General features: G+C 40.3%; 1 protein-coding gene and 1 long non-coding RNA gene across 2 annotated transcripts in view; one reads left to right on the top strand and one right to left on the bottom strand.

Annotated features, from left to right (window-relative positions):
* LOC146768622 (uncharacterized) overlaps nt 1-26847 on the bottom strand; it is a 95892-nt gene that overhangs the window by 31478 nt on the left and 37567 nt on the right. The window contains exon 2 of the long non-coding RNA XR_014952850.1: nt 12672-12818. This is a non-coding gene — a long non-coding RNA (uncharacterized LOC146768622). The remainder of the gene's footprint in view (nt 1-12671; nt 12819-26847) is intronic.
* Nucleotides 57-25618, top strand: DPT (dermatopontin). The gene is made up of 4 exons (XM_021548897.3): nt 57-419; nt 9466-9591; nt 18464-18571; nt 24245-25618. Exons 1-4 carry the CDS (start codon nt 121-123, stop codon nt 24309-24311), a joined length of 600 nt encoding a protein of 199 aa, XP_021404572.2. The 5' UTR covers nt 57-120; the 3' UTR covers nt 24312-25618.

The raw sequence follows: 26847 nt of genomic DNA, 5'->3' as shown, positions 1-26847 counted from the left end.
CAATGACACACTGCACTTGGATCTGGAAACATAACATCTGGAGGCCAAATGTTAGAAGCAATATAAAAGGGCCAGCCCAACAAACCAGAGGAGCACTTCTAAGCCAGGAACATCTTCAGGATGGACATATTCCTTCTCTGTGTGTTCCTGCCTCTGGTGACTGTGGCATGGGGCCAGTACAGTGACTATTACTATGGTCCCTATAATTATGGAGATAATGATGAATGGGTTAATGTATACCGGCAAGGTTTCAACTTTCAGTGCCCACATGGGCAGGTGATCGTGGCCGTCAGAAGCATCTTCAGCAAGAAGGAAGGCTCTGACAGATTGTGGAACTATGCCTGCATGCCAGCATCCCAGAGCCTCGGTGAGCCGACAGAGTGCTGGTGGGAAGAGATCAACAGGGCAGGAACCGAATGGTAGGATAACCCCAACCATCCCTGGAGGGCACAGCCCCATAACCCCTGTGGAATGCAGGTCCCACAGAGCAATGCAAATGTATATGAATGCCATGATAACCAGCAGGCTTCACTGCCTTAAGGCTCTTTAATCACAATGCATGGGAGCTGATCAGCATCACATTTGTCTTCTCTGTAGCAATTTCTTGCTGGAGGGTGTCAATGTCCTTGGTCACTCAAGACCTCAGCTGTGAAGTGGTTTGGTGTTGCTATTGTTTCAATGATAAGGAAAATGAGCCAAGCACCCAGAGGTGAGGAGAGCATAAAGTCCCTCTTGAAAAGTCACATTGAATCAGTGACTAAACTGGGAAACAAATTGCAAAACTCCTCATTCCATCCTCACACTCTTATCACTAGAAAAAACAATCTCTGTATTGCACTGGCTCTTTGCTTTGTGTTTCTGTTGCTAAGCTTTTTGGCTTAGGCATAAACAGATGCTGTTTTCTAATTGTGCTGTTATTACAGGAGCCAAAAATCATTAACAAGCGATGGTGGTGGCATATATATCTGCATGGTGATAGCAGAAGTTCATGTTAATTCCCTAATACCGTCAGTTTGCTTAGCTAAATGTTACATTTTCCATCAACCTTGGAGGCAAAGGTGATCATGTTATGTGAAGACAATAATTTCTGGAAATATGTATAGATTTCATATTTGGGCAGAATACCCAGTATTTAATTATTTTCTGGGTTTTTTTAATGAAAAGGGAAACAAAGTTTTGGACAATTCTTGTATTGAAATATTCTTTGGACAGAATGAAATGCATGCAGGAATGAGTATTTTCAAATACTTGAAATGGTTTTGTACCAGAAATTGCAATGTGAGTTTTTGAATTTTGTTATATGGGAATAGGTTAGCAATGAAATGTGAAGTTTATGCTTTTCAAATGATTCAAAATTTTGTTCTGAATTATTCATACTTTTTGTTTACCATGTGACACATGCCTATGGCTGATGCAACTGCTAAGGGAAAAACTTATTGACCCTATGTTTAATTTTGGAATAAGAATAGAAAAAAAGGGCAAGAGCTGCAAAACATGCAGAAAGAACATATTGTGATAATCCTGGATGACTTCTTCATTTTTTATACATTGATACAATTTCTATTTATTGCATAATAATCTTGAATTAGACATTTTTTTTTTGTTCAAAATAAACTTATTTGCTTTCTAAAAATGCCTGGCAGCAATTGCTCAAGTTCACTTCTCACAAACAGGATACTGTATGTCTATACAGAACATTTTCTTCTGCTATTCGTCACCATGCTCTGTATGCTTAGCATGACTACATCCACAGTATAGTATTTGAATCTTGTTTCCTTCACCTCTTAATAAATTCTTTTCACTTTGTCCTCTTTGGTGCCTACTTTTTTTCCTATAGCAAGCCCTTTTTTTTTTTCCAAGTGTATTTCTTTTTCAACCCCTCTTTGTTTATCTCCATTTCTCCCCCTTTACTAGCTTTTGGAGTTATTCTAGTATTTCTTCACTAGCTCACCTTTCCAGACCAATATCTTTACATCTCTCTGCCTACACCCCCTTCCCTTCCCTTCCCTTCCCTTCCCTTCCCTTCCCTTCCCTTCCCTTCCCTTCCCTTCCCTTCCCTTCCCTTCCCTTCCCTTCCCTTCCCTTCCCTTCCCTTCCCTTCCCTTCCCTTCCCTTCCCTTCCCTTCCCTTCCCTTCCCTTCCCTTCCCTTCCCTTCCCTTCCCTTCCCTTCCCTTCCCTCCCTCCCCTCCCCTCCCCTCCCCTCCCCTCCCCTCCCCTCCCCTCCCCTCCCCTCCCCTCCCCTCCCCTCCCCTCCCCTCCCCTCCCCTCCCCTCCCCTCCCCTCCCCTCCCCTCCCCTCCCCTCCCCTCCCCTCCCCTCCCCTCCCATCATCTCATCTCATCTCATCTCATCTCATCTCATCTCATCTCATCTCATCTCATCTCATCTCATCTCATCTCATCTCATCTCATCTCATCTCATCATCTCATCTCATCATCTCATCTCATCTCATCTCATCTCATCTCATCTCATCTCATCTCATCTCATCTCATCTCATCTCATCTCATCTCATCTCTTCCCTGCTGATCTCCCAACAAGCCAATCTGTTGGTGAGCAATGCATCATTCTCATGCCAGCTGACACAGCACTCTGCTGGACTTGCTAGTTCATTTTCCCATCCTTGTAGGATGGACTCAAATATTCCCTCTTCAAGTCTGTCTCACAGAGTATTTTGTCTCACCTTGCACACCACATCCAGGGATACTGAACTGCTTGTACCACCAGTAACTACAAGTCTGCCAAGTTTTTGCTAAAATTTTGCAGAATCAATTAGGTCAGAAAAGACTAGAAATCATTGAGTCCAGCCTCTGACCAAACACCACCAGGTCAACTGAGTGCCACATCTGGTCTGTCCTTAAACACTTCCAGGGATAGTGAACTCCATCACTTGTCCAAGCTGTGGGCTGCCAGCTTTTCCAGGAGTATGCTGTAGCACCCAGTGTCAACGGCTGCTACTCTGCTGCAATTGAGAATTTTTATTATTTTCCTTACCTTCACTGAGCAATGAGAATGAGCTTGCTGAATCTTTTTTATATCCCTTTTACTCAAAAATAGTTAGCAACTATGCCTTTCCCTCACCTACACACGTCATTCATGCTTTTGCTTTCAGGCTTAACACATCTCCATTCTTATAGTTTTTGGATGTTTTATATTCCAACACTTGTAAGCAAGCACTGATCGTACCCTACAGCTCTTCTCTGAATTCATTCTGGTTTCTCAAACAGAACACTAGTCAGAAAATCTTGTCTGGCAGAAACACACAAAAAAAAAACCCCCAAACCTTTGACATATTACACTTATGGCATTTCAAATTTCAAATGATGATTTTCAAATTCCTGACTGCTGCACAGCTGCACAATACAGACAAACTGAAGAGAGGTTTCTTTTAGGAAAGACAATAAACAAAGACAAGCTTAAGAGAGATAAAATTAAGAGGGAATATAAAAGACAGAAGAAAGAGTCTCAAACTCATTATTTTCTTTGACCTTCAGTATTTGGGTCAAAATGAAAGAAATGGATGGGGGGACCATAGGGATAGGAGAGTTTGGAGCAAGAGGAACCCATGGTCAGAGCTTCCTGTAAGTTTATTTCTCACTAACAATAGGGATTATACAGATTTAGACAACCAAACCATAAAACTTCAAATCTTTCACATATGAAAAAACTATTCAACAGAAAGAGGACAATGACATGGATCCACATTAGCATCTAATGCCTAATAATGGTTAGTTTAGGACCTTTGCCTCCTTCCAGGGTCAGTGGAGAGAAAAGGTACTCTAAAAACTGCTCTCTGGGGCACCCCATCTCTTTCATAAGCAGACTCATGAAGACCAATCACTTCTGACCACTACCTTGAATTACCTAGTGGCATTTCAGAATATATCTAACTATGGTGTTTCACTGCATAATGCATCCCTGAAGTTAATCATATATGTCCATACACTTCTGAAGAGGTTATGTGCACTTGTGCTCTGCTGAAACTGTTACAAGACTCAAAGGGGAAATTGTGGCAATAGATTGAATCAAATGATCAGGAATGCCTTCTCAACCTCGTTAATCTGTGAATATTTTTAAAGTTAAATACATGTGCAAAGACTTTGTTAAATCTGTTTCAACACCTTAATACTTCAGAGTAATGTTAACTATCTGCTAACCAAGACAATATTCAAAAGAGAGAGAGAGAATTGGAGCAAGAACCAGTTCCTGGATAACTTGGAAATACTCATGTCTAGAATAGGGAAAAGTCTCCAGAGCATGCCCTGATTCTGCAGTCTGTCTGCTGCAGAATTCCTCGAGTCCTTCTACTTCTAATTTTTATGCTGCAGCTTCTCAAAGAATCCTATCTTCTCAGGGAACACAAATTTGATGTTATCTCCATTTATGCTGTAGAAATTTTGACCTTGTTTAAGTATTTCACCACCTGAGGTCTGAATGATTGAGGGTGAGACTGTTCTTCACTGCTTTGTTGAATATTACAGTTGTGTCTACAGATCAGTCTCTGAACAAGGGTTTTAAGAAAATCTATTGTTATTGCCTGAAAACTATCATATCAAAATACAGGGTTGACACAAACAAAGGAACAAAAGCTTGCAAGCGAAGACAAGCAACTCTTCCCCCCAGTAAAATAAGTTTGGTTTACACTACACGATACAGATGAAACCATGCCATATCTTCAATAAACTCCCAGTTAGCTGTAAAGGAAAAAGGAGAAGCTTTCTAGCCAAGAGCTATTTAATCCATGTTTATTGCTTCTTTTCCTTGTTTAGACTTCTGAGAAAGTGTTTAGATGGGACTTGGAAAAAACAGATATCTGGATTCTCCCTCCCCACTTCCATTCTCTCCCTCATTTGCCCACAAACTGGGTGCAAAGACAGACTACTGAGCAAAGGATCCTCCTGTTCAGGCTCTGGCAGCACACCTTGGTATATCAGTAGGAGCTACTTTGTTCCCAATCTCTGACCAATCCCAAATTTCAGATCTGAGGCTGTATTACCCAAACCAAATAATCCAGCTGCTCTTTGAAAGTGTTCCTATTTGTGCTATCTACACAAACAAGCTAATTTTCTTCAGAGTCCTAGGTTTATGTTAAAGGACTAGTGCTACAGGTCCATTTAGCACAGCTGCAATGACTGAGTCCAGAGGGAGCATCTGAGAAGAAGGTTTCTGTAGAAAAAGAGGCCTCATCAGCTACTGTCAAGAAGAAATCAACAGGGTGAAAAGGGTCCCTTAGTCAGGGAGAAAAAAGTAAGTCATAAATGCCCCCATAAATGAAAGAAAATATTGCTGAAGATATTACAGAGGTTGCCTTTGGCATGTGGAAGTCATAACAACATGTCTCTGCACCCCACAACTGATAGGGAAGACTCCTTGCAGAATTGGCTTTTGGAGACTGCCATGGCCTAATCAAACACATAAAAGTTGTTCCCTCTGTCTGGGTGCCAGAGTTGCAAGTGTCCTGATCTTGCCATCAGCCGCTTATGTCTGCCCATTCATCTGTAACAGACTGACCATTGAATTAGCTCTCACCATGCAATTAACCTGATTACACAGAGGGAGGACACTCCACTAAGATAACTCAGGAGAACAGTATGGGTCCTCCTCTCCACAGGGACAAGGAATGACACTGTCAGGTTACCCTGTTATTAGGAACCAATCACCCTCAATGCAGCCAGACCTGATGCCTGCTGAGCTGTGTGTCAGCCTCTGCATGGCTCTAGACAGCTTCAGGGAGCATAATCCCAGTCAGTGCAGCAGAAATTCAATGCATTCACTAACAGCACCACTTCCAGCAGCTTCACTTGGGTTTCCCTGCACAGATTTGTATTGAACAGGCTTCCACTTTGGGCTCTCATCCTCAGGATAACATGGTGCTGATGTACCTGAGGAACAGGGGACCTCAGAGGGAGATTTGCCACACAGCACCAGCATTAGGTGGGACACAACACTCTGGGGCTTTGCTTAGCAAAATTAAGGAGCAGGCATAAGTCCAAAGTGCCACCAAAACTGATTCCATTGCTCAAAACAATTCTATTTGCAAAGCAATCTTTGTATTCAGTTTGGCAGACAACTGTTGTACCAATGAGGAACACACTTGGCTGCCAAGGTTGTTACTGATATTCACAAATAATGTGGCACAATTTAAGAGGATCTATAGGGTGAAACAGGTCATGCACGGATCCAAAATTCACATATGCATTTTGGGTAGGTTTGTTTTACATCAGTTCTTGTTTGGTCTCACAGGTGAAATCTCACCAGTGAAGAACAAAAGCAGTTCTGACCTGAACTAAATCTGTAACATGGATGCATGCTTTCATTGCTTGTCATGACAGAGCTCAGCTGTACAACACTCGTTAGCCAGTTCAGAAGAAGATTTGGCTGAGAGGAAATCACAGGAATCACAGCAGGCCAGGAAAGTCTCAGACACCATATCCCTGTTATTACACAGAACTCCTCCCAGAATAAGGCTTTCTATGGAACACTGCAGTCATTTCTCACACCTGTACCCCAGGCAAGGGCAACTTCCCATCCAAGAACACCTGATTTTCACCACCAATCTTCTCACTCCCCCCCTACCAGCCAGCTCACCTCCTCCTCCCAGTACCAGATCCAAAAGGCAACTCTTCACACTTTGCAACTTGAGCCAACTAGAAAAAGAAAACCTACCCACTGCAAAGTTTAGTCCCACACAGTCCCAGCCAGTTTCTCACGTCCTTCTGCATTCACCTTGTAAGAGGCATTTTCCTCTCCTCTTAGCAATGTCAGGATTTCAGGAGTGTGGAGAACCCAGTCACATTAACTCTGAATACTGAACTACCCTTTACAGTAAAAGTTCTAAAGAGTGGGTCTTGTGAAAAAACAAAACAAAACAAAACATTGTTTTGACTTGGCTATAAATCGAAGTTCCAGAATCATTAGTTTTTATTCACCCTACTTGCTTCAGGATTTGCTGTGACAAGAGGAGTGAATTCAACAGAGAAGGAAAAAATTCTGACATATTAGTGCTGTTTTTAGAAAAGTATGCAGAGCAACTGACTGAAAAGATGTGTGGGGAGGGGTTGTTTGGTTCCCTTGAAGAATTACTTTCTGCTTGTAGGAAGGTGGCCAGCTAGGAAAAGAAAAGAGAAGGAAATATTTAATATGAGCTCACAAATAATCCAAGTTCTGAGAGTATATCTTAATTTTTGAAGGAGTATCTGGATTTTACTTGAAAACTAAAAAGATTATGGCAAAAAAATCTTATGTTATCTCAAAGCTAAAGAAAAGAACTTCAACATCACTATTATCTTTCTTTTGTTAAACCCAATACTGAGCTTGAATAAGAGATTACAGGACATTTTGTATGAGACAGAAGCAAAGAGAGAGAAGTGAACATGAGATTTAATGTGTTATTTCAAATTTTACTTTGAATTACGTTAAAACCGCAATTTAATTATAAAACATTACTTATGCCCAGGTATACTTTCCATCTAAGAAACTAATTTTTAAAGCAACACCAATAATCTTTTTTAAATCAAACTTATAATAAGAAGATAGAATCAGAATAAAAAATAACCACACCTTCCTACAATCTGGTACCCAAATATGAGTGCATGTAAATATATGATTATTATGCTAGCTCAGTTTGTTTCTCAATTCACTATAGAGAGAAGTGTCCATGAGCAACTCCTCTTTCAAAAGGAATCTTTCCATCACAACTGGACTATATTAGTAGAAAATAATGTGTAAAGAAAAGAAAAGCTCTTGTAGGACAAAGGCAGTGGGAAAGAGAGCAGAACTTCCCACACTGAATGTGAGCAGGTAGGAAGAGAAAAGAAGGAAGAACCTCTCACAGAGACAAGTATGAGCAGGTATATCAGACGCTGATCTGGTCAGTGGGGATGGGAAGTTGCAAGGCAGTGTTGAGTTTCTGGAGGAAATGCAAAGGAAACGGAGAAACAAAGTGCTCCCAACATTGCACCTATGCAAAAGAGCCAGAAAATCTCCCAAGGACATGAGGACTTGGGCATGACAAATGCAGATAACTCAGAAGGGTGAGAGATGGAAGATGAGGTACAAGTTTGTTGCTTTTTTACACAGTTTAATGATGATCTTGCAACAGGTACAACCAATCTCTATATTGCTGTGTATCGATCACTCTTCCATTAGGATAACACCAATCATCTGCAGTTATCCAATATGGTTACACAGAGTCTTAGCCATATGTTCCTATGGCCTATGAGCCAAAAATCAGAAAACTTCCTATCAAAGCCCTGCTGAAATCCTCTGAGTGAATGCCAGATTGCCATGCTTGGTGGGATACCATGGCAACTCAGAGATTCCCCCCCCCCATCACGACTGAATTCTGATGGTCCTTGAAAGAGTCTCACAAAGCACAAGTACTGTGGCCCCATCAGTGTGGGAGATACAGGGACACAAACGAAAGTAAATACTATTGTCTGAAAAACAGAATACAGGGGAAGAGACAGAGAAGAGACCCTTGGGTTCAAAAGTGGACACTGAAAACTAGGCAGGGAAATTCATCACTGCATTGGTCAAAATTGATCAGTTTTTCAGCTTTTGCATACTTCAGCCTCACACTGTCTTTGCATGCATTAACACCCCTGTGCACAACTGAATGACTTTCCAAAGTCTGCTAGGTTATGTGTTTTCCCTTCTGGGAACTTCAGGTTTTAAAATAAACAATGAGGTAATTGAATGAAACTAAAGGAGATTTTTGGTATTATAATACTTTCAGAAGTAAAATACAGTTACTTCTGAAAGTGTCTTTCAGATAGATCATTGTAATTGATTTTTTGAAATCGTAGGTAGAGAAAGTTTGCTGCCGGTTTTCCTTGATGAGATGAAAAGAAAGAAAAGGAAAAGTGGTGGAAGAAAAAGAAATCCTATCATTTTCCCGATAGGGAAACAGTGAGGCCAGGAGGGTGCTTGAGAGAATGAGCACTGATAGCCGAGACGACCTGTCTGTTTTCAGGAACTCCTTGTCTTTAGTCTCCAAGAAGAAAGCTATTCAAACTGATTACTACTTGAATTACTTTGAGGTAATTGTTGCAGGGTGCGCAGACAGAAGCATTCATGCTTTGAGACCAGTCTATTCTACCTGGAGGCAGTGATTCACACAATACTAAGCATACAGAAAGCATGAAGCAGCAGATTTTTCTTTTGAAAAATACCAATACCAGAAAAATCTTCTTTCCTGGTTAGCATACTAGAATGATTAAATACTTTAGCCTGATTAAATAGTTTTAAGTACAACATAAATGTTAAGACATGGTTTACTACTGCTGCTTTCTTATAGAAAATAGTTACTCTATACACAGCAAGTGGAAACTGCTTCTCAGCACAAAGTCAAACCCTCAACTTGCACTCTGTATCAAAAATATTATTGTTTTGAGAAATGCTTGAAATTATCAAGGCATCTAATACCATGTTTTCCTTGTGTGTTCTCCTCTTTCCCCTCATTATTAGGTATCAAACCTGCTCAAACAACGGGCTGGTGGCCGGTTTCCAGAGTCAGTACTTTCCATCAGTGCTGGACCGTGAATGGCAGTTTTACTGCTGCCGCTATAGCCGGAGGTGCCCATATTCCTGCTGGTGAGTTTGAGCAGACACCAAACCTGTGATCCTCTTTCCCCCAACATTCCCTGTGAGTGCCTTTGGCTGCTTGACCTGTCAGAAACGTTGTCTGAAAAAGAGTTAACTGTGCTTTATGGAGCTAAGCATGTTATTTCCAGACTGCTACAGGATTCTTAAAGATCCAAGGTTAAGGGAAAGAATAAGGGCTAAATTAGACTGAACAGCTGGCCCTGAATTAACAGCTCTGGGGATCAGCATCAGCCTTGTTGTGCTGGAAACCATGACAGAAATCTCCAAAGTGGAGCGATATTTTCCCACTATAAATGCAGCACATTTGCTAGAGTAGGAGCATCTCTGTGCTATACATTTGTACCACAATGACTTACAAGTGTGAATTTTTCCCACTCACCTCAGAAAAAATATTGGTAGTGCATCTGAATATGCTTTCTCTCTCAAAACTGTTTAATGATCAAAGGCAAAATGAGCTACTGATCATAAACCCAAAATGAAAATATGGTCTCATTTTAGCAGAGTATCACAACCAGTGCTGGCAACTTAATGGAGACTGTGAAAAAATGAACTGTGCATCCCAAGCTTCCCAGTTTCTCGAGAACACACCACAGCTGTGGTTTCTCTAAATTAAAACCAAAGACAGGAGAAGATTGTGTAGAGGCAGCTTGTATTTCTCCTGTCCATTCTGTTCAAGAGAAGTCATAATTTTATGCTCCAGGGTTACATTCAACTTAAATTTAGCTATTTTCAGTGATACAAAGAATAACCTGCCTACATTTAAAAAAAAAAAAAAAAAGGAAGTAGAGGGAGAAAAAAAGTAAACCTGTGCTTGAACCTTTTTTTCCAGACCTCAGCCTTGAAGAAGGTTTCCCACTGAGATGCATAAAAACTGTTTCTGTGCTTGTTGGTCTTACTTAGCTGGCTGGCTACTGGCCAAACACAACAGCACTGCTTTGCTTTTCATCCTTCAGTCTCCTTGCAGCCAGGAGGAAAATAAATATTTTTATTATCATTATTTTTAATGCCTCTAGGAACTCTGTAACAAAGTCTTTGAACATTCTTTTGAATGTTCCTCTGCCTCCTTTCCAGCAAACATTGCCTATGGATGTTCCCTACCTGGGGGTTTCTTTACATAACTACCCAGGCTCTTCCCTCTGAGGGAAACTCACTCAGACTTTTAAGCAGTTCTTCCCATCTCTTGTACTCCTCTAATATTGCACACATTTTCAGAGACACAACAGAAATCTCTGATTTTTTTTTTTTTTTTTTTGTTATTGTTGACAAATCTGCTTCCCTCAGATATGGTTGTGAGAGCTTTGTCTCTGCTTTGCAAGCTGGCATTCAGAGTAGAGTAAGGCAAATCCTAATGTAAATGTTTGGGGTTACTGGAGCCTTAGTTTTCATCTCAGCTGCATACAGAATCCTATACTGTCCTTCTATTTCCAGCAGTGACAATGCTCAATTTTTGTGGTGGGAAAGAGATCCTTATGTAGTTCACCTGCAGTTCCATGCAGAAAAGGCAGCATTTCAAAAACAGGTGAAACATTTTTCCCTCTAAGCATGGGTAGAAATCCCATGTGCTTGCATTCTTCTGGGAGGGAAAAGCTGTAAAACTGGTAGGAAGCTGTGTCACCTCGCTTGTGCACAGTTTGTGATTATGGGTTCATTAAAAAAACATTCTGCCTTTAGAGTTAGCTAGGTGTATGTATATAAACTCTTTCCACATACAGTTACCCAAATTAAGATATTAGGGTCTGGATGGACAGACAACTAGATAATAAAATATAATGGTTTAACAGGCTCAGAGGGCAGTGGTTAAAGGGTGATAACCTGCCTGGGTGCCTGTCCTGCTGAATATTTCTAGCAATGACCTTGAGGAGGCAACAGAGCACATGCTGGCCAAGTTTGCATGTACTGGGGGGTGCAGCTGGCATGCTTGAGGGCCAGTTCAGTGGGATGTAAAGAAAACTGCTTCTTCTATGAAGAAGCAGAGGACAGATTGCCCATTGAGGCTCCTTGGAGACTTTCATGACTGAACCAAATAAAAGCTAAGAAGCCTGGTCTGACCTTGTTGTTGACCCTATTTGGAGCAGAGGGCTTTTGCAGAGGCTTTTTGAAGTTGTTTTCCATCAGAGTTATCCTGGGATCCCACATAGGAAGACTCTTTTACTGGAGGACCCACACCATGCAGAAAGTCTCTCCTCCATAAAAGCAGATTACTTTTCTATCCTGTGCTAGGAATGGTTTGTTTTCTGGTTTACTCTCTTTCCCTGCCTAGACAGTGTAGCAGTACTCTGGGTGAGTGCTGGTTGTTATGGTAACATATAACCAGCATGAACTTCTCTGGGGTAGAGTAAACCCCATGCTTTGGACTCACTTTTACTCGTGAAGTCACAGATGTGACTTGTCTGAATTGCTAAATTTCAATGTACAGAAACCAAACTTCCCATCCCCTAAGCTCAGGGGATCTCACTCACAACATAACTTCCATTGGCATTTCCAAGCTGCTGCCATGAGAACTTGTTCACACATCATGCTTCTGGTCTGTATCTTGCCCTGGTTAACATGCACTTGACAGAAAGAATATGTTTTCCAAACAAACTACAAAGTAGTTCTGGGCTACCATGAGTAAGATCTCATATTGTATATGCATGTGAGACACAACAAAAATGTGTGTGTATAGTGTATCTTATTTATTGCAGTTTCTGCCCAAAACTATAGTAGTATTTGTTCTGTTCCAAGAACTCATTGTAAATAAAGTAATTGTGGATAATTGGCAATCAACATGCTGCTGACTCCTACTTTTTGGTTGGAGAAGCTTGTTTTCATGCAAAACTTCTATTAGTATATGAATGTGGGAAATTAATACCAGGAAAGTGTGCAATGATGGTGGTACTTTGTGGATCATATGTTACACAGGAAAATCCATATTCAAAGAAAATCCACACTGCAGAATTTCTCAGCAGCCTTGATTTTTAACATGCAATGTATCCTTAAGTATGAAATCAGATGTGGGTAGAAATGCATTTTTAAGAAAACAGACAATCTTGAGGTGTGACAAAACTCTGTTTCAAATTAGCTCTCACCTTGAGTAATTGATTTCTTCCTCTTCCAGTTGTTTCCATACAGCCCCCTCCAGTACATATAAAAGCAGTAAACCAGCTGATCCTTATGTATGGTTTCTCTTGTCTCTTCTACTTCAGGACTGCATTCCTCCTGAAGTGATATTCCTCCTACAATGAATAAAGAGAGGGTTTTTTTTATGTGCATGAGCCATACAACTTATTTGTTAAGAATTTGCCCTGGTTTTTACACCTGGAATATCCCTGTGTTTTTTGAAAACCGCTAGTATTTGTTGGAATACTAATTTACAACACCATCATGTTGACTGACACCAACACTTTGCTTTCATTTTGCTTAATAAAATGAATGAAGTCAAATACATGCAGAAGGAGTTTATTTGTTAGCATTTATATCCTCACTCCTTGAACCCTCCAGTTCTGTTTCACAGCTCATCCTCTTGCCATTAATTCCCGGTTTTCCTCTGCAGTAAGCTCATATTGAAAATAAATTTACTAATCTTTTCCAGTCTCATGGTTTTGCACTTGCTTTGTTGATTTTTTTTTTTTTAAAGTACTTAGTTTCCTTCTTCATCATGCCAAGATTTGTCAGGGATTCAGCACATTTTTAACATACTGAAAATAATTAACGTTCCTTACAGGAGGCAGAAAAGCTCTCTTTTCTTTACCTGGCTAGGGAATGCTACCACAGTAAAATAAACTGTGTGCTGATTTGCACCATAAAGGAAGCAAATCTATCACAGATGCAGGGACAGTGTCACTAAGGCTCCCATTAGAGCTCTGATTTTTCTTTTTCCAGGAAATGAAAGCTTGACTTCATACTCTACAAAGCGAACACATGTCACAGAGCAGCCCCGAGCCTGCAGACTGTTTATGACTTTCCCTTTCAAAACAACGAGCAGTTTAAATGCCAGAAGGTCTGGCTGCTCTCTGTCATGGTGACACTGTTCAGGCAACAATTAAATTTTCCAAGAGTTATGGGGTTTAAAGTACTTATTTGTTTTTCTGACTCAACCTGCCACACAAGACATATTGAAAATGATGTGATCCTCTGCAGGTTTCTCAGAGATAACCAGTAGCAGAGGTACAAATCCAAGACGTGAACTCAGAGTAGATGTCATGGAAACACACAGTTCTGGACAATCCAATTCTCCTCCCCTCTTTTTCCATTTTTGAGAAGGTATTTAACTGTTGGGGGAGGTTAATTTTTAAATTTTTATTTTAATATTACCCATCAAATACAACTTTGCAGTTCAGTCTGCAGGACCATCTTCCAGAGACATTTTAGGAGAAACACATTTGATCTGACATTGTAAATATGCCCAAGTTATTTTGGACATCTTTCTTAAGGAACAGGCACAAATTGCCTTGAGCTCTCTGCTGTTGCTTGTACCTGCATTGCATGAGCTCGTGCAGGTTTGGAAGAATGGTGTTGCCACTGTGCTGGCCTCCAGCTTCATAGATCCTCAGCCCTGGGAGGGCTTGTGGCTTTCAGTGCAACACAGTGGGAACACATCAGTAATGTGTCTGTGTGAATCTCTGGGCTCAGAGCCTGAAGCCTGAGCTCAGTCCCAAAACACATGACATGGCCACACAAGAGAACTTCTCATCTCTACAGGAGCTCCAGGACATCCCTAGTTCCTGGGAGCTTGGCAACCTGGGATCTGTACTCAGAGCAGTTGCTGGAATTTCTGTAGATAGTTTACTAAGACCTTCTTTGGCTTTTCAGCACAGGATGCTTCTAAAAGTAGATGACACCTGTCTTCCAGCTGGAGGAAGAGTTGAAAGAGGCATACAATTCCCATGTTCATTGAATGTAACTTGCAGGCTTTTGGTTCTTGAAAAAAAAATCTCCTTCAGGAAAGACATACTCTTGAAGCACTTGTAAACAACATCTGAAAGTAAGGCTATGAAGTCAGGAGTGTCAGGGGATACTCCTTGCCCTCAAATGTCAGAAAGTTAATGTCAAAGCTTTTGTCTTCCTCTTGAAATGGAACAGCTCTTTCTTTTTGCTGTGGCATTGTTAGAAGAACAGTTCAGCCACAAAGAGGGAAAGGAAGGTTAAAAAGAAGCCATTCATCTTGTTAGCACTGTAATTGCACAAGAAGTGAACAGCGTAAGATATTCCAAAACCATGTACTTATGATCAGGGAATAAGTATATTCCACATTGGAGCCAGAAACTATTCTACCACTATCTTTCATATTTTAAGAGACTTATTTCATTTGTCTGCTTGCTAGCTGAAAGCAAGGCATACCCACAGTTCTCATTTATTTCTTTAATCAGCAAGCTGTAAATATTAAGGCCATCAATGTGACTTGATCTTCTAATTGGTAAATAATGGACTTAAGATAACTATTTCTGAAGCCAATTGTTAAAAGAGTGCCATGGATCACTGTAGATTAGTACAAAACCTTCTTCTCAGTGCTAAATGAGTAATTCTGTGTTTTCTATTAATCTGTATCATAGCAATTCTTTACCATGGAAAATAAGCAACACAGCTGTTTTCAGATTAAAATAAAAACAACAGCAACTCTGGTAAAGATTTAATGCCCTTTTTCTTCAATACATATCCTACCCTCAGCAAGATTTATAGGATTATAGTGAATTAGAAAAACGTGCGGATGGTTGGAGCAAAGGAAACATCTGAAAAGATAAACCATTCCACATCAACCCCATTCTAGTTAAAAATGCCATTATGAAAATAGACTTTTCTGTCAGCTTTTCCCACTGTCTCACACACAGGCCAAACTACTTACACCCTTTATCACAAGATTTCCATTCCCAGTCCTTAACACAGAATTACCTTCTTTCTCCTCTCTCTACAATGCCACTGGTGCTTCAAGTCTCTTTTGCCCAAACATCATACACCCAGTGCTATCCAGAAGTAGATTTGAAAAGCTGAACCAGAGTTTCTGTTTTCTGTATTTTCTTGCAAACAGACCATACAGTCTGAAAAGACTACCACTTGTTAAAGGTCTCACATTACTCTTTTCTCCCCTACAAGTCCTTCCCCAAACACCTGTGTGTGTATCTGGGTTTAACAAACAATTCCACTAAGTGCTCCCTGCCCCTCAGTGCTTGTTTGGCACCAAATTACTCAGTGCCTAGAGCCCAGAGTTTCTATAACACACATCTTCTTTGCCAGCCTCTTTCCTAAGGTCCCCTGTCACCTGCCCCTGAGTAAACACTAGGGCATCTCTAGGGCAGACACATTTTGTGTGAATTACCCTCAGGATTAAAAAAATGGAGATAGTAGAAAAGGAATGGGACACACCACAGAGCCCTGCTACATGGATGATCAATTGCATTTCCTTCTAAAGGACACAGTGCAACCCAGACAACTTTGAAATGCAGTGGCTATGGGGAACAATTTCAGAAATAAGTACAGCAATCATCAAAGAGAAATTAATTAGACAGACCACACAGACTCATGTGAACTTGAACACCGCTGTCATAGCACTATTTCTAATTTTCTCTCCAGAACAAAAGGAACCAGTAGGCATCTGCCAATGAAACAAGACACACTTCAGAGCAGCTCAAGTCCCAAATAATTAAATTTTGTCAATTGCATAGATTTGCTTTTTGAACATTTCTTAGTGGAGGAGCCTTAAGATGCTGCATGGTAATGTGGAGAAGTTAATACAGAGAGAGGGGAAGATGACAGCAGTCAGAAAGAAAAGAGAGGGAAGCTAAATGAAGACTCCCACTGCACTTCAGAATAACACTGCCTGCCTCTGCTAATGGTCTGTGAGACCATAGCAATTCAGAAGTTTGTAATCAGATTTACTTTTCAGCTGAGAGGCCCATGAAAGAAGTTCGAAGAACTGACTCTCAGTTCTGTTTCTGAGTAGAGAAAAAAACAGCTTTTTAACCTTGTGTTGTGCTCAGTCTCATCTGCCCAGCACATACTGTTGGTCAAGTTAATAGAACATTTTCCTTGCTGAATGCCAAACAGATGTTCTGAAACACATTTGGTAGAACATACAGAAACACACGTCTTAGTAGTTTCTCATAACAATAGCTAAGCAAAGTGTCAAAACCTGGAGCTGATGGGAGAGTAGAAAAATGCCAGTCCATAGCTGGTCTTCATTTTAAAAACCCTCTATGACCCTGGATTTTCTGAAGATGAACTATCAGACACAGGCATCAAATTAGTAAACTAGATATGGAGACTCTCCTCTGGCTAAGTGGGCAGCATTCATGGTTTCTTCTCTTTCTCCTAGTCTGCAGCATCTGTCTGCATGACCTGTGAAATACTGCTGTTATTTCTTACCAATGGCAGAACACCACATGGGCTTTGCACATCCATGTGTCCTTGGTCAGAGCTCAGAGAACAGACACTGTGACCAGGCCTGGCTTTCTGCATCCCAAACACACTCCAGGATGGGTGTCCTTGTACTATAAATCAGAATCTATCTGATGATTTTCATGGCCAAAGGAAAGGAAGCATGAGAAGAAGATGTATTGAAATAAGTTGACTGATTAGACTTGAGACTATTATAAGGTCATGCTTGAGTTTCATATGCAGACACATTTTTCATTTGTCAAGGAAAAATTATTTGTTGGGAATGATGTTCTAACTGAATAGTCCTTCACATTCAAAAGCTGAATATAACCTGGAAGGCAACCTAATAGTCCAGAGTACCTCAGTTTTCAGGTAAACTTTCCACTTCTGAGTTCTCTAACAGTTACAGGTTTGGACTCCAAAAGCACCCAAAGCACCTCATAAAAACTAAAACCCATTCCAAAAACTATATTCCTAGTGAGTAAAATATTTAAGCCTGTGCTCAAACTCTACTGATTTAACAAAATGTAAACATGCACAAGTGCTGGCTGGAATGTGCTTCAATCACCTTCAAGCATGATTCAAGTACTGCTGCTGGACTAGATTAAGTCAGGAAAAGGTTGCCAGGATTTCTGTAAATGTGTCTTAACCCTGTTAGTCTCCACAGGAGTTGGGCTGTTTATTTCCACAGGTTCAGCATCTCCCTTACAGGGGACCTGATGCTTCTCTTTGCTGTTTCGGAGTGAAGCTGATAACTTCAGTAGCAACTCCCATGTAAAATAGCGTAATACAAGGAGTGCCGGGTTTCCATTCAGGTTTCAGATATAATATTGATGGAAAGTACTGGTCAAGCTTCCAACCCCTTCTGAGTCTGCTCATTATCTGTAAAATGTTTTACAGTATTACTTGCCTATTTCTCAGGGAAACAGCAATCATAATTTGGTTAATTGTAGAAGCACTTTGTGGTTCTCAGATAAAATACACTGCACATATACTGTCCAAGCCCATATTTTTACATTATAAATCAGAGAGAAAGAGGAAACAATAAAGAAGAATGGATTAATTGTTACATTCACTTAATACAACTGGATAAATGCTTAGAATAGTTTGACTTGACAACATCTACTGCATTCTACAGCTCCAAACCTAAGAGATTCACAACAGGAAAATTTACTGGAGCAAATCCCTGCAATAAAGATATGAGTAGCAGACAAGTTTTATCTTCTTGTTCATATTGCTTTTGTCCCAGAGCTACAGATGTATATACAAACATTCCAATACTGCAGTTTGCTCTTAACTATTCTAAAGTTGCTGAATTTTATTCAAATGGCTACCTGAATTAGTTGCAAAGGGGAGAAAGGTAGTCTTATGAGACTGTATCTTGTAGGGCTGTTAAGAAAAAAGAACTTCTGAAGAGGCAGGAGTAATTTACTAATTGAGTTGTAGTCATTCAGCTGGACTCTTCTATAAGATGGTGAATTATATAATCTTCTTTTCCCTTAATGTAAAGGTTAACAACAGAATATCCAGGACACTATGGAGAAGATATGGACATGATGATGTACACTTATGACTATTACATCCGTGGGGCAACCACAACTTTCTCTGCTGTGCACAGGTTTGATTTTCATCTGTTTCATTAGAAATTTTAAAAATTCTGTATTTCATATTTCCTCCAACAGTGCATGGCTACACACCATCTGCTCTGGTACTCAGCATCATGCTAGTAATTCTGAGGACCAAAGTTCACAGTACATATGATTCATTGTCCAGAGTGGTGTATCAGGAGCAAGGCATGCTAATGGCGATCATTTTACATTTCCATCTGAGCAATGAAAAATACAGCAGTGGTAGGTTGGGCTGAATCTGACCTTCATCAAATGCAACAAATCTTCTGTACACTTTCTCACCTACTTCTAGTTGGAGCATATTTCATTGAGCTCAGTAAAAACACCCTGTGCCTTCAGGGAATGAGTGACCTAATTTGGTCCACTTTTCTTTGCAGAGAATCAGGAAATCTCCCAGCATGCAAAGTTAAGACCATACAAACTACGATGTGAATGCTTTAAGCTGCCCAATCTATTTCAGCACAATTCTAACAGATTCAAGCTACTTCAGGAATCCAGGCAGTGCCAAGCACCTTGATCCCTTTCCAGAAAATGAGTTAACTACATTTTCTTCATCAGTTCTGGTCATTTCTTGGCATTTGCTAGTCCTCTTGGGAGAGGCCCTATGGCTACTGAAGTTGTAGTCATGCAAATGGATTCACAATTCTTCCATTCATTTAAACAGGAATGTTTCTCCCTTTCTACTATGCATAACTGCAAAGTTTTAAACTTTGGGTTTAACATAAATCCCACACTGTTATCTGACTAGGGCTACAGAGATCCTAGTAGAACAGGGTTAAGAAGAGTGTGAGTAGCCAGTGAAACCTGATTGTGGAAGAGGGATCTTGATTCTTTTAAGCTGCTCTCTAATACATAAATCATGAGCTATTTCTTTGCTGGTGTCTTTTATTAGGCACCTCAGTCCAGTATATTAAAGCATTTGTTATCAAGCAAAACACAGATAGCAAGGCAAAGTATGCTGCACTGCTCTGCCAACACGGGCTACACAAGAAAGGGGAGTGAAGAGAGAAGTGGGAGCTTAAAGACATCAATATTTCAAGGTGTCTCTAATAATATTCAAAGCAGCCAAAGTGCTTTTGTCATTGTAACACTCTCAGCTTGACAAAGTTCACCATAGTGATCCCTCAACCAAAAGGTCACCTAAAATAAAGAAACTTTTCCAGAAGTGACAACACATTGTAAGACTGCTGCAGGTCCATAACTCTAATTTCCCAGCTAAAATACATTATCCTGTTTATTACCAAATGGAAGCCATGTCTGTAAATTGTTATTACAAGTGGAAGAATAACTTTCATAGATACTCTACTCAAGGGTATCTCTTTATCTCTTTAGATAAAGAAATTACAAGTCATAAGGGACAGCCCCATTCCGGGCTTTTCATCTTAAACATTTCCCAGTGCTTAAGCCTTGTTCCTCATGGCTGTGGCAGAGAGTAGGGGAAATAATGCAGACAGTGCATTCCCCTGCAGCTGGATTCCAGACTCCATTGCAAGCTGATCAGGGTAAAGTCTGGAATCATAAGGACAAGCCTGGAAAACAAAGCAGCCAAGGTAGCCTATGCCTCTGAACAGATTTCTGTCTCTGTCTGCTGAAGAAAACCTTCAGAACAGGGTGCCAGTGGGGGAACTGCTCAGGAGCAGAGGCAGAATCATGGGAATGTACATAGGGAATACAGGTCCTCACAAGACTACAGTGCCTGTAAGAGGAAGAAGCCACCAACACACCTTTGTCTTATCTCTGCTCTGGTGGCAGTCAACTCCTGCAATAGTAGCAGGTTGAAACTACGGAGAATATTTTTGAATTGAAAACTAGAAAACTTTTCTGCACCAATGAACTTTCTGGTCCTCAGCTTCCAGAACAACCAGAAACAATTTGTGTTGCCAAGAGAATGAAATGAAAAAATAATCTTGTTACACCAGTTCAGAATTCAGATTCAAGCTGTAACACTCCTCCTGAGCAGGATGAATCACAAAAGTTAACAAATTTGTCATCCTTAATGATTATTTGCAGCCCATGAAGCAGAATAGGAGCAGGAAAATGTCTTCTGAGTCTCAGTCTGCCTGGAGCATGCACATTTCCACTTGGTTTTGTGAACATTTTTTAATTCCTCTTAATTTTCAAGCACACTAAACTTGTGTCCCTACTATTTAGTTCATATGGACAATGTTCTTGAGCTAACAAGAGGCAAGAAAAAGCCCCTGAAGGTATTTCAGTTTAAGCTTTCCCACTTCAAACAGGTAGGTATTTTTAGACTTCTTCAATAAACTTGCAAAAATCATATCTTCCCTTCCTACTTCCTAAGACATTGCATCAGTGAGGCCACTGTTGATACAAGGATATTTGAGACAGCATGTGATGCTTGTGGCAAAGGACATAGAAATTTAGAATGATGCTATCCTCAGCAACACTTCTGTAATCACTATGAGTTTCCATGCCTGTGTATCAGGAATGAATGAAAGAGTTATTGTTGATCATCAAAGGTTTTAACTGCTTGTTTTAGGGAGAACAGACTTTGGAAATGGTTACTATTTACATTTTCCAGTCTCATTTTAAATAGATCAAAAGGAGAAAACAACTGTCTATAAAGCAAGACAAAAGCAGCTGGAAAGAATTAGAAAAAGCCAGAAGTAGCTCTGGGAGCCCATTCAGGAGTGTGGTGATAACACTGATGCAGACAGGATGACCTAAGGACATAAAAAAGGGAACATTTGCAGGGAAGGGCAGTATCTTTTGTTAGACAGACTGATACAGTCAAATTTCAGAGAGGGACATGGGCTATCTGAAGCAGGCTGTAAACAACTGAAACTGCCCCCATAAACATGCACATTGCAAACCCTTGGCAAAAGAGCTTCCAAAATTAAACCCACAAACCAAACATAATACCTTCAGCCTGAGCTCTGAAACATGCAAAGTGATGATGGTATGGCTTTCTGGTGGAGCACTGTTAGGTGACTGTGATCTGGTTTGATCAGTCTCGAGTCCAGAGAGCACTCCTGGGACACTTACAACCCAATCTGCAGCAAGGACCTTGGACAGGGAGGTGGGAATTACCAGGTGCTCTTGGTAAGAGACACAGCTTGTCCTTTGCTGTGTAGTATAAAAATAGCGCATGCAGACTGTCATAAGATGGTTTCTTTTACAAAACTTTTCTCTGCTCCATTTATTTGGGTCATCTGGATAACCAGTTATTTCTTAACTACTCAGATATCATCACTGAAAAATAAATCGACAGCCAGATACCCCAACAGTAAAGTATGTTTGAAATACCCAGACAAGCTGGAGATCCACCAAGCTCAGCTGAGCTAAATTATACGGTATTTAAGGTCCATAATATGTTTCATATGCCTGATGAAAGAGGATTTTGTCAAACTCAATATGAATAGGAATTCACAGATTTTTTAAACTGAATTAGAAACACATTATTCAACAATATTTGGAGATAAAAGAAATTTCTCTATACATCAAAAATTCAAATCTGACAGCACATGACAGTTGGAAAGCAAAAGAAACAGTTCAATATTGATTCCCAAAACCAAAGAAAATGCATTAATTTAGCAACTGGGAGGGGATGACACCTACAAAATGGTGTTAAAGATCTGCAAAGGCAAGTTCAGATATATTCTAGTGTATGCCTCATAAGGCAATACCTGATGGCATCTGAATCCCCACTGGTAAATTTGTAAGAGATTGATAATCTCATAAGATCTACAAATTGAAAAATACTGATAACTACTGAATTAAGCACACAGCAGCAACAGTGCATCCTCAGAAGCTGGGCATATATGCTTGAGTTCAAACACAACAGGGGAAGAAAGGTAATATGCCATAAATGCATCAACCATGTACACATATGCTAGTGTCTACAAGTCCAAGCTGAAGCGATAGCTTCAGAAATATTTCTGTTTCAGCATCTTAAAGCATGTTATTAATTCATGTGACCAAAATACATTTCTTTTAAAGAGCTTGGCTTTTAATTTCACAATGTCCTATTTTAGAAAAACTACTTGACCTAAGATTTTGAGCTAAAAAATCTCTCTGACAATGGGTGCTGTCTTAACAGACCTTAACTTTGACCGATAGAATCCTGTTTTCCACAAAGGAGTCCTCTTTATTTTTTATCTCTCTTGGTAACTTAGTGACCAAAAGAGTAATAACTGTCTTTGAAGAGCATGCACATAGACCAAATAAGGAATTCTTAAAATAAACCTAAATATGAATCTTGCATTTCATTAACCTTTGGTTACAGTTTTACAAGGAAATTACAATTTAAAACATCTAGGAAAGTTCGAAAGAAAACCATCATTGCTGATGAGCATGACACAGACCCAGTTCCAAATGACACTCAGGATAAACTTGTAGCTTAGCAGCGCAGTAAATATCCAATTAAAAAACCTCAGTTAACAAAAGCTGCAATGAGACATTTTATACCTACAGGGTAGGTACAAAATATATACCTACAGGGCTTAAGAGTCAAATTAGTCTTATTCCAGGACAGAGTCACCCAGACATTGACACCATATAAGCACAGTTAATACCAATAATCCGGGCTCAGGTGTCTCAGCACATTCCCAAGAGGCAGCAGTTTGGCACAATTTTGGTGCAGGAGTCTTTAAATGCAAGCTCCTATTAAATCACCCATTACCAGCATTACCCATCCCATGCCTCAACTTTAGGACATCACTATTAGCAGAATTCAAGCTTTCATAAACCTCTTGGAGGACTAGCCATTATCATTATAAATGACACTGCCATCTTCAAGGACTGTAGTTTGGATCTAAATTCAAGTTAGCCAGTATCAAGCAGCCTAAATTCAACATTCCCTTCACAACAGGACAGTATTTGATCCTATGATCTCATGCCTATTTGTCAAAGGAAAATTTAATGCACAATAAGCTAAGGAGGAGATTAAATCTGTTGCCTGTTGTGGCTATTGAACACTAAGTCACTGGCCTCCACTGTTGAATCTCACTGCTCCAATCAGGCTTCCTACTAACAATTCTTAGGTTTCCTAACACTCTCTTGAGAGAGAATACCAATCACAAACTGAGAAGAGCATAAACTCTCCTTACATTCATAAATGTTACTCTTCTTCACATGTGACTTGACCGAAGATGATAAATTAATTTAATTTCTCTCACTACTGATTCTTTCAGGTCTTAATTAAAGGACACTAACTGTAAGACCTAGTATTGAAAGACATAAAAAAAGAAAAAAAAAAAAGAAAAAAAAAAAGAAAGTGAAATTTGCTGTATGGATAATGCCCCTCATAGACACAGCTTGCAAATCACAAGCTACTTTTCACTTTTTACACATTACTGAACAATATATGACATGACAATAACTTTTGACAGAATTATCCTTTTCCTCTTGGTCACCAATTAAAAGTCAATTCAGGACTGATCACTATCAGGGTTCATTGTCTTCAGAGACCTACTTATTCAGAGAGCTGATTTTCTTATCTTGTAAAGAAGTGTGAGGGAATTGTAGCTACTGCACATATTTAATGTTCTTTTAGCTCTTGAGAACACAGAGCACTCAGATGAAAGTCAGTTAATGGCAGACAGATGTTTTTGTTGCCATAGTACCTGGTATAAAGTTACTCTTATTTGTATAGCATGTTCTGGCTCACTAACACCACTCTCTCTTTTCTCTCTTTCATGCAGGGATCGTCAATGGAAATTTATTGTCTGCAGGATGACAGACTATGACTGTCCATTTCAAAATGTTTAAAAAGATTGAGTGTACTCCACTTGGAAAGCTTGGGGACAGACAGGGTGGGATGCAATTAGTGATTACAGAAGATCTATTAGGCTCACAAAAATGTACCAAGATTTATTAGCTGTCTGCTGAAGACATAATTCTTTCCCTCTGGAGCAAATACATAAATTGCCAACCCACATGTTTGCAACAGTGAATGCAGAGGATTCTTTCAAGCTGCACTAACAATTGTGTCCCCCAATTAAATTTACTTATGACATACATATTTATGATACACAAATCTATGGCGTATGCGCAGTTACCTTTCTTATACACACATATAGCCATTCTAAACACATACACCTTCCTTTCACATAGCAGCTCTATAGAAATGGCTTCCCAGCACCATAGCTGCTCTGAATGAGGTGAAAACATGCTATACACTTTCCAGCATACACTAGACTTTCCTGTCTTCTACATCATACTTAGAACCAATCCAGTGACCCCTCCACCGGCTTCTCAGAGCTGGAAGTGTGCAGAAAACATCATTGGGAGGTGTCTGGTGGGCTGCACCTGGCATTACCTGTTACAGCCCTCAGCATAACTCCACTGCAATAAAGGTATGCCTATATGGGAGAATTCTACGTATTTACAACAGAAAGACATCAATATCTGTTAAAAATGAGAGTAGATCTACCAATAAAAACAGAAGACTAAGCCAGCTTTACTGAGAGTCTCTTTTATATTGTCTTAAAAATCTATAATGACAAAACTAACCATGAACTCTGCTCTGGGCAAACCCAGGAGTAGGTCAGGCCATTCACTCTCAGTAAATATGGATATCACATTCTTCGGGAGTCTTAATTTCAGGTGGATTTGGTTTCCACTATGGGTGCCTGTACAACATCCACCTTCCCTTGGTAATAAATTCTTAGCTTAGAATAGACAAATAAAGTTAGTGATTTAGGTGACCTTAGTTCCTCCAGTTTGCAGATCCTATAAAGTATAAATTCATGATGTTTCAACACTACACAGAACTTGTGCAGCTGCAGTCCAGCAAGAAAGACTATTATCTGCTTCAGAAAGATCTGAGGTAGGATTTTCACTCTTGCACAAGCCAGAATTTAGGGTTCAGTTTCTTAGTTGATGTATTCAATAGTGAAGTTAGCAGTGGCTTTGGTGCTGCTGGCTCAAGGGCCATGATGACTCCATGTGCCAATTTAAGGCTGCAAAGCTTCATAGGAAACAGTGGTGTCTGCCAGTAAATTTCCATATTGCAAACATTTTTAGCATGTTTAGAAGCATACACTCTTGTCCAATAAAGGAATGATAAGTTTTGCTTTGCTGTAGCCTTGTTCTTTATTGAATTTACTTACACCAGCTTATTAATTTGCGCACAAACAAACCCTCTGTCACTCTCAGAGACCATAAAGCTGATTAGGGAATTCTGTGAGAGCCAGTTGCTGAGATATGTAGATAACAGTGAGAAAGAGAATTTGATAAGCTTAGGGAAGCTGGAGAAGCTTGATCACTGACTCTGGTAGACAGGCAAAGGAAGCCAATGAACTCCAAACAGTAGAGTACCAGAAGAGAAGGCACTCATGCCAGGGAATCAGTGGAAAAGGCTGTGCACTAAAATTAGGCACAGGAGGATCATCCCTGAGAATACCTGCTCTAGACAGAAACCCATCTCCCACACAACTTTATCTTGACTACTTAGGTTGCTCTTCATTCTGTGTGCACACCATGGGCTTATGAAGGCCTCTGAGGTGACAGTACTTAAGTTGGACACATCTTAAGCTAGTTTAAATTAACAGAGCCACAGAAAAAGAGCAGTTCTGGTCTCTTATCTTGGAGCTGCAGTGTCATATTGTCCCACATTGTAGAATCATTAAGGGTGGAAAAGACCTCCAAGGTCATCAAGCCCAACATGTGATGGAATGTCGTAATGAGAATGACACCATAGCACTAAGTGCCATGTCCAGTCATCTTATGAACATGCCCAGGGATGATGCCTCCACCATCTCTCTGGGCAGCCCATTCCAATGTCTAATCACTCTTTCAGTGAAAAAAGTCTTGCTGATGTCTAGTTTAAACCTCCCTTGGCACAGCTCAAGGACATTTCCTCTTGTCCTTGTATCTGTTACCATGGGAGAAGAGCCTGACCTTCACCTTTCTACACTCTTCTTTCAGGTAGTTGTGGAGTGATAAGGTCACCCTTGTGCCTCTTCTTCTCCCAGGCTGAACAACTTCAATTCTCTCAGCTGCTCCTCATAGGACTTGTGCTCCAGACCCTTCACCAACTCTGCTGCCCTTCTCTGGACTGACTCCAGGATCTCAACATATTTCTTCTCGTGAGGGGCCCAGAACTGGACATAGAATCTGAGGTGCAACTCCACCGGTGTCAAGTACTGCGGGACAGTCACTTCCCTAATACTGCTTGACACAATATTTTTTATACAGATCAGGATGCCACTGGTCTTTTTGGCCACCTGGGCACACTGCTGGCTCATGCCTCTGTTCTCCCTCATCCCTGTCCCAGTCCCTTGTTTCCACCCATGCTCTATTC

Source organism: Lonchura striata, chromosome 1 (genome assembly GCF_050655825.1).
Source record: "Lonchura striata isolate lonStrDom1 chromosome 1, ASM5065582v1, whole genome shotgun sequence".
Taxonomy (NCBI): Eukaryota; Metazoa; Chordata; class Aves; order Passeriformes; family Estrildidae; genus Lonchura; species Lonchura striata.
The sequence above is the reverse complement of the archived record's forward strand: the minus strand, read 5'-3'. Positions and strand labels throughout refer to the sequence as shown.

Excerpts from the sequence above, each read along its gene's own strand:
- DPT (XM_021548897.3), top strand. The coding sequence starts at position 121 with ATGGACATATTCCTTCTCTGTGTGTTCCTGCCTCTGGTGACTGTGGCA. Across the intron at positions 420-9,465 it reads AACAGGGCAGGAACCGAATG|GTATCAAACCTGCTCAAACA; the intron begins GTAGGATAACCC and ends CCTCATTATTAG. Across the intron at positions 9,592-18,463 it reads AGGTGCCCATATTCCTGCTG|GTTAACAACAGAATATCCAG; the intron begins GTGAGTTTGAGC and ends CTTAATGTAAAG.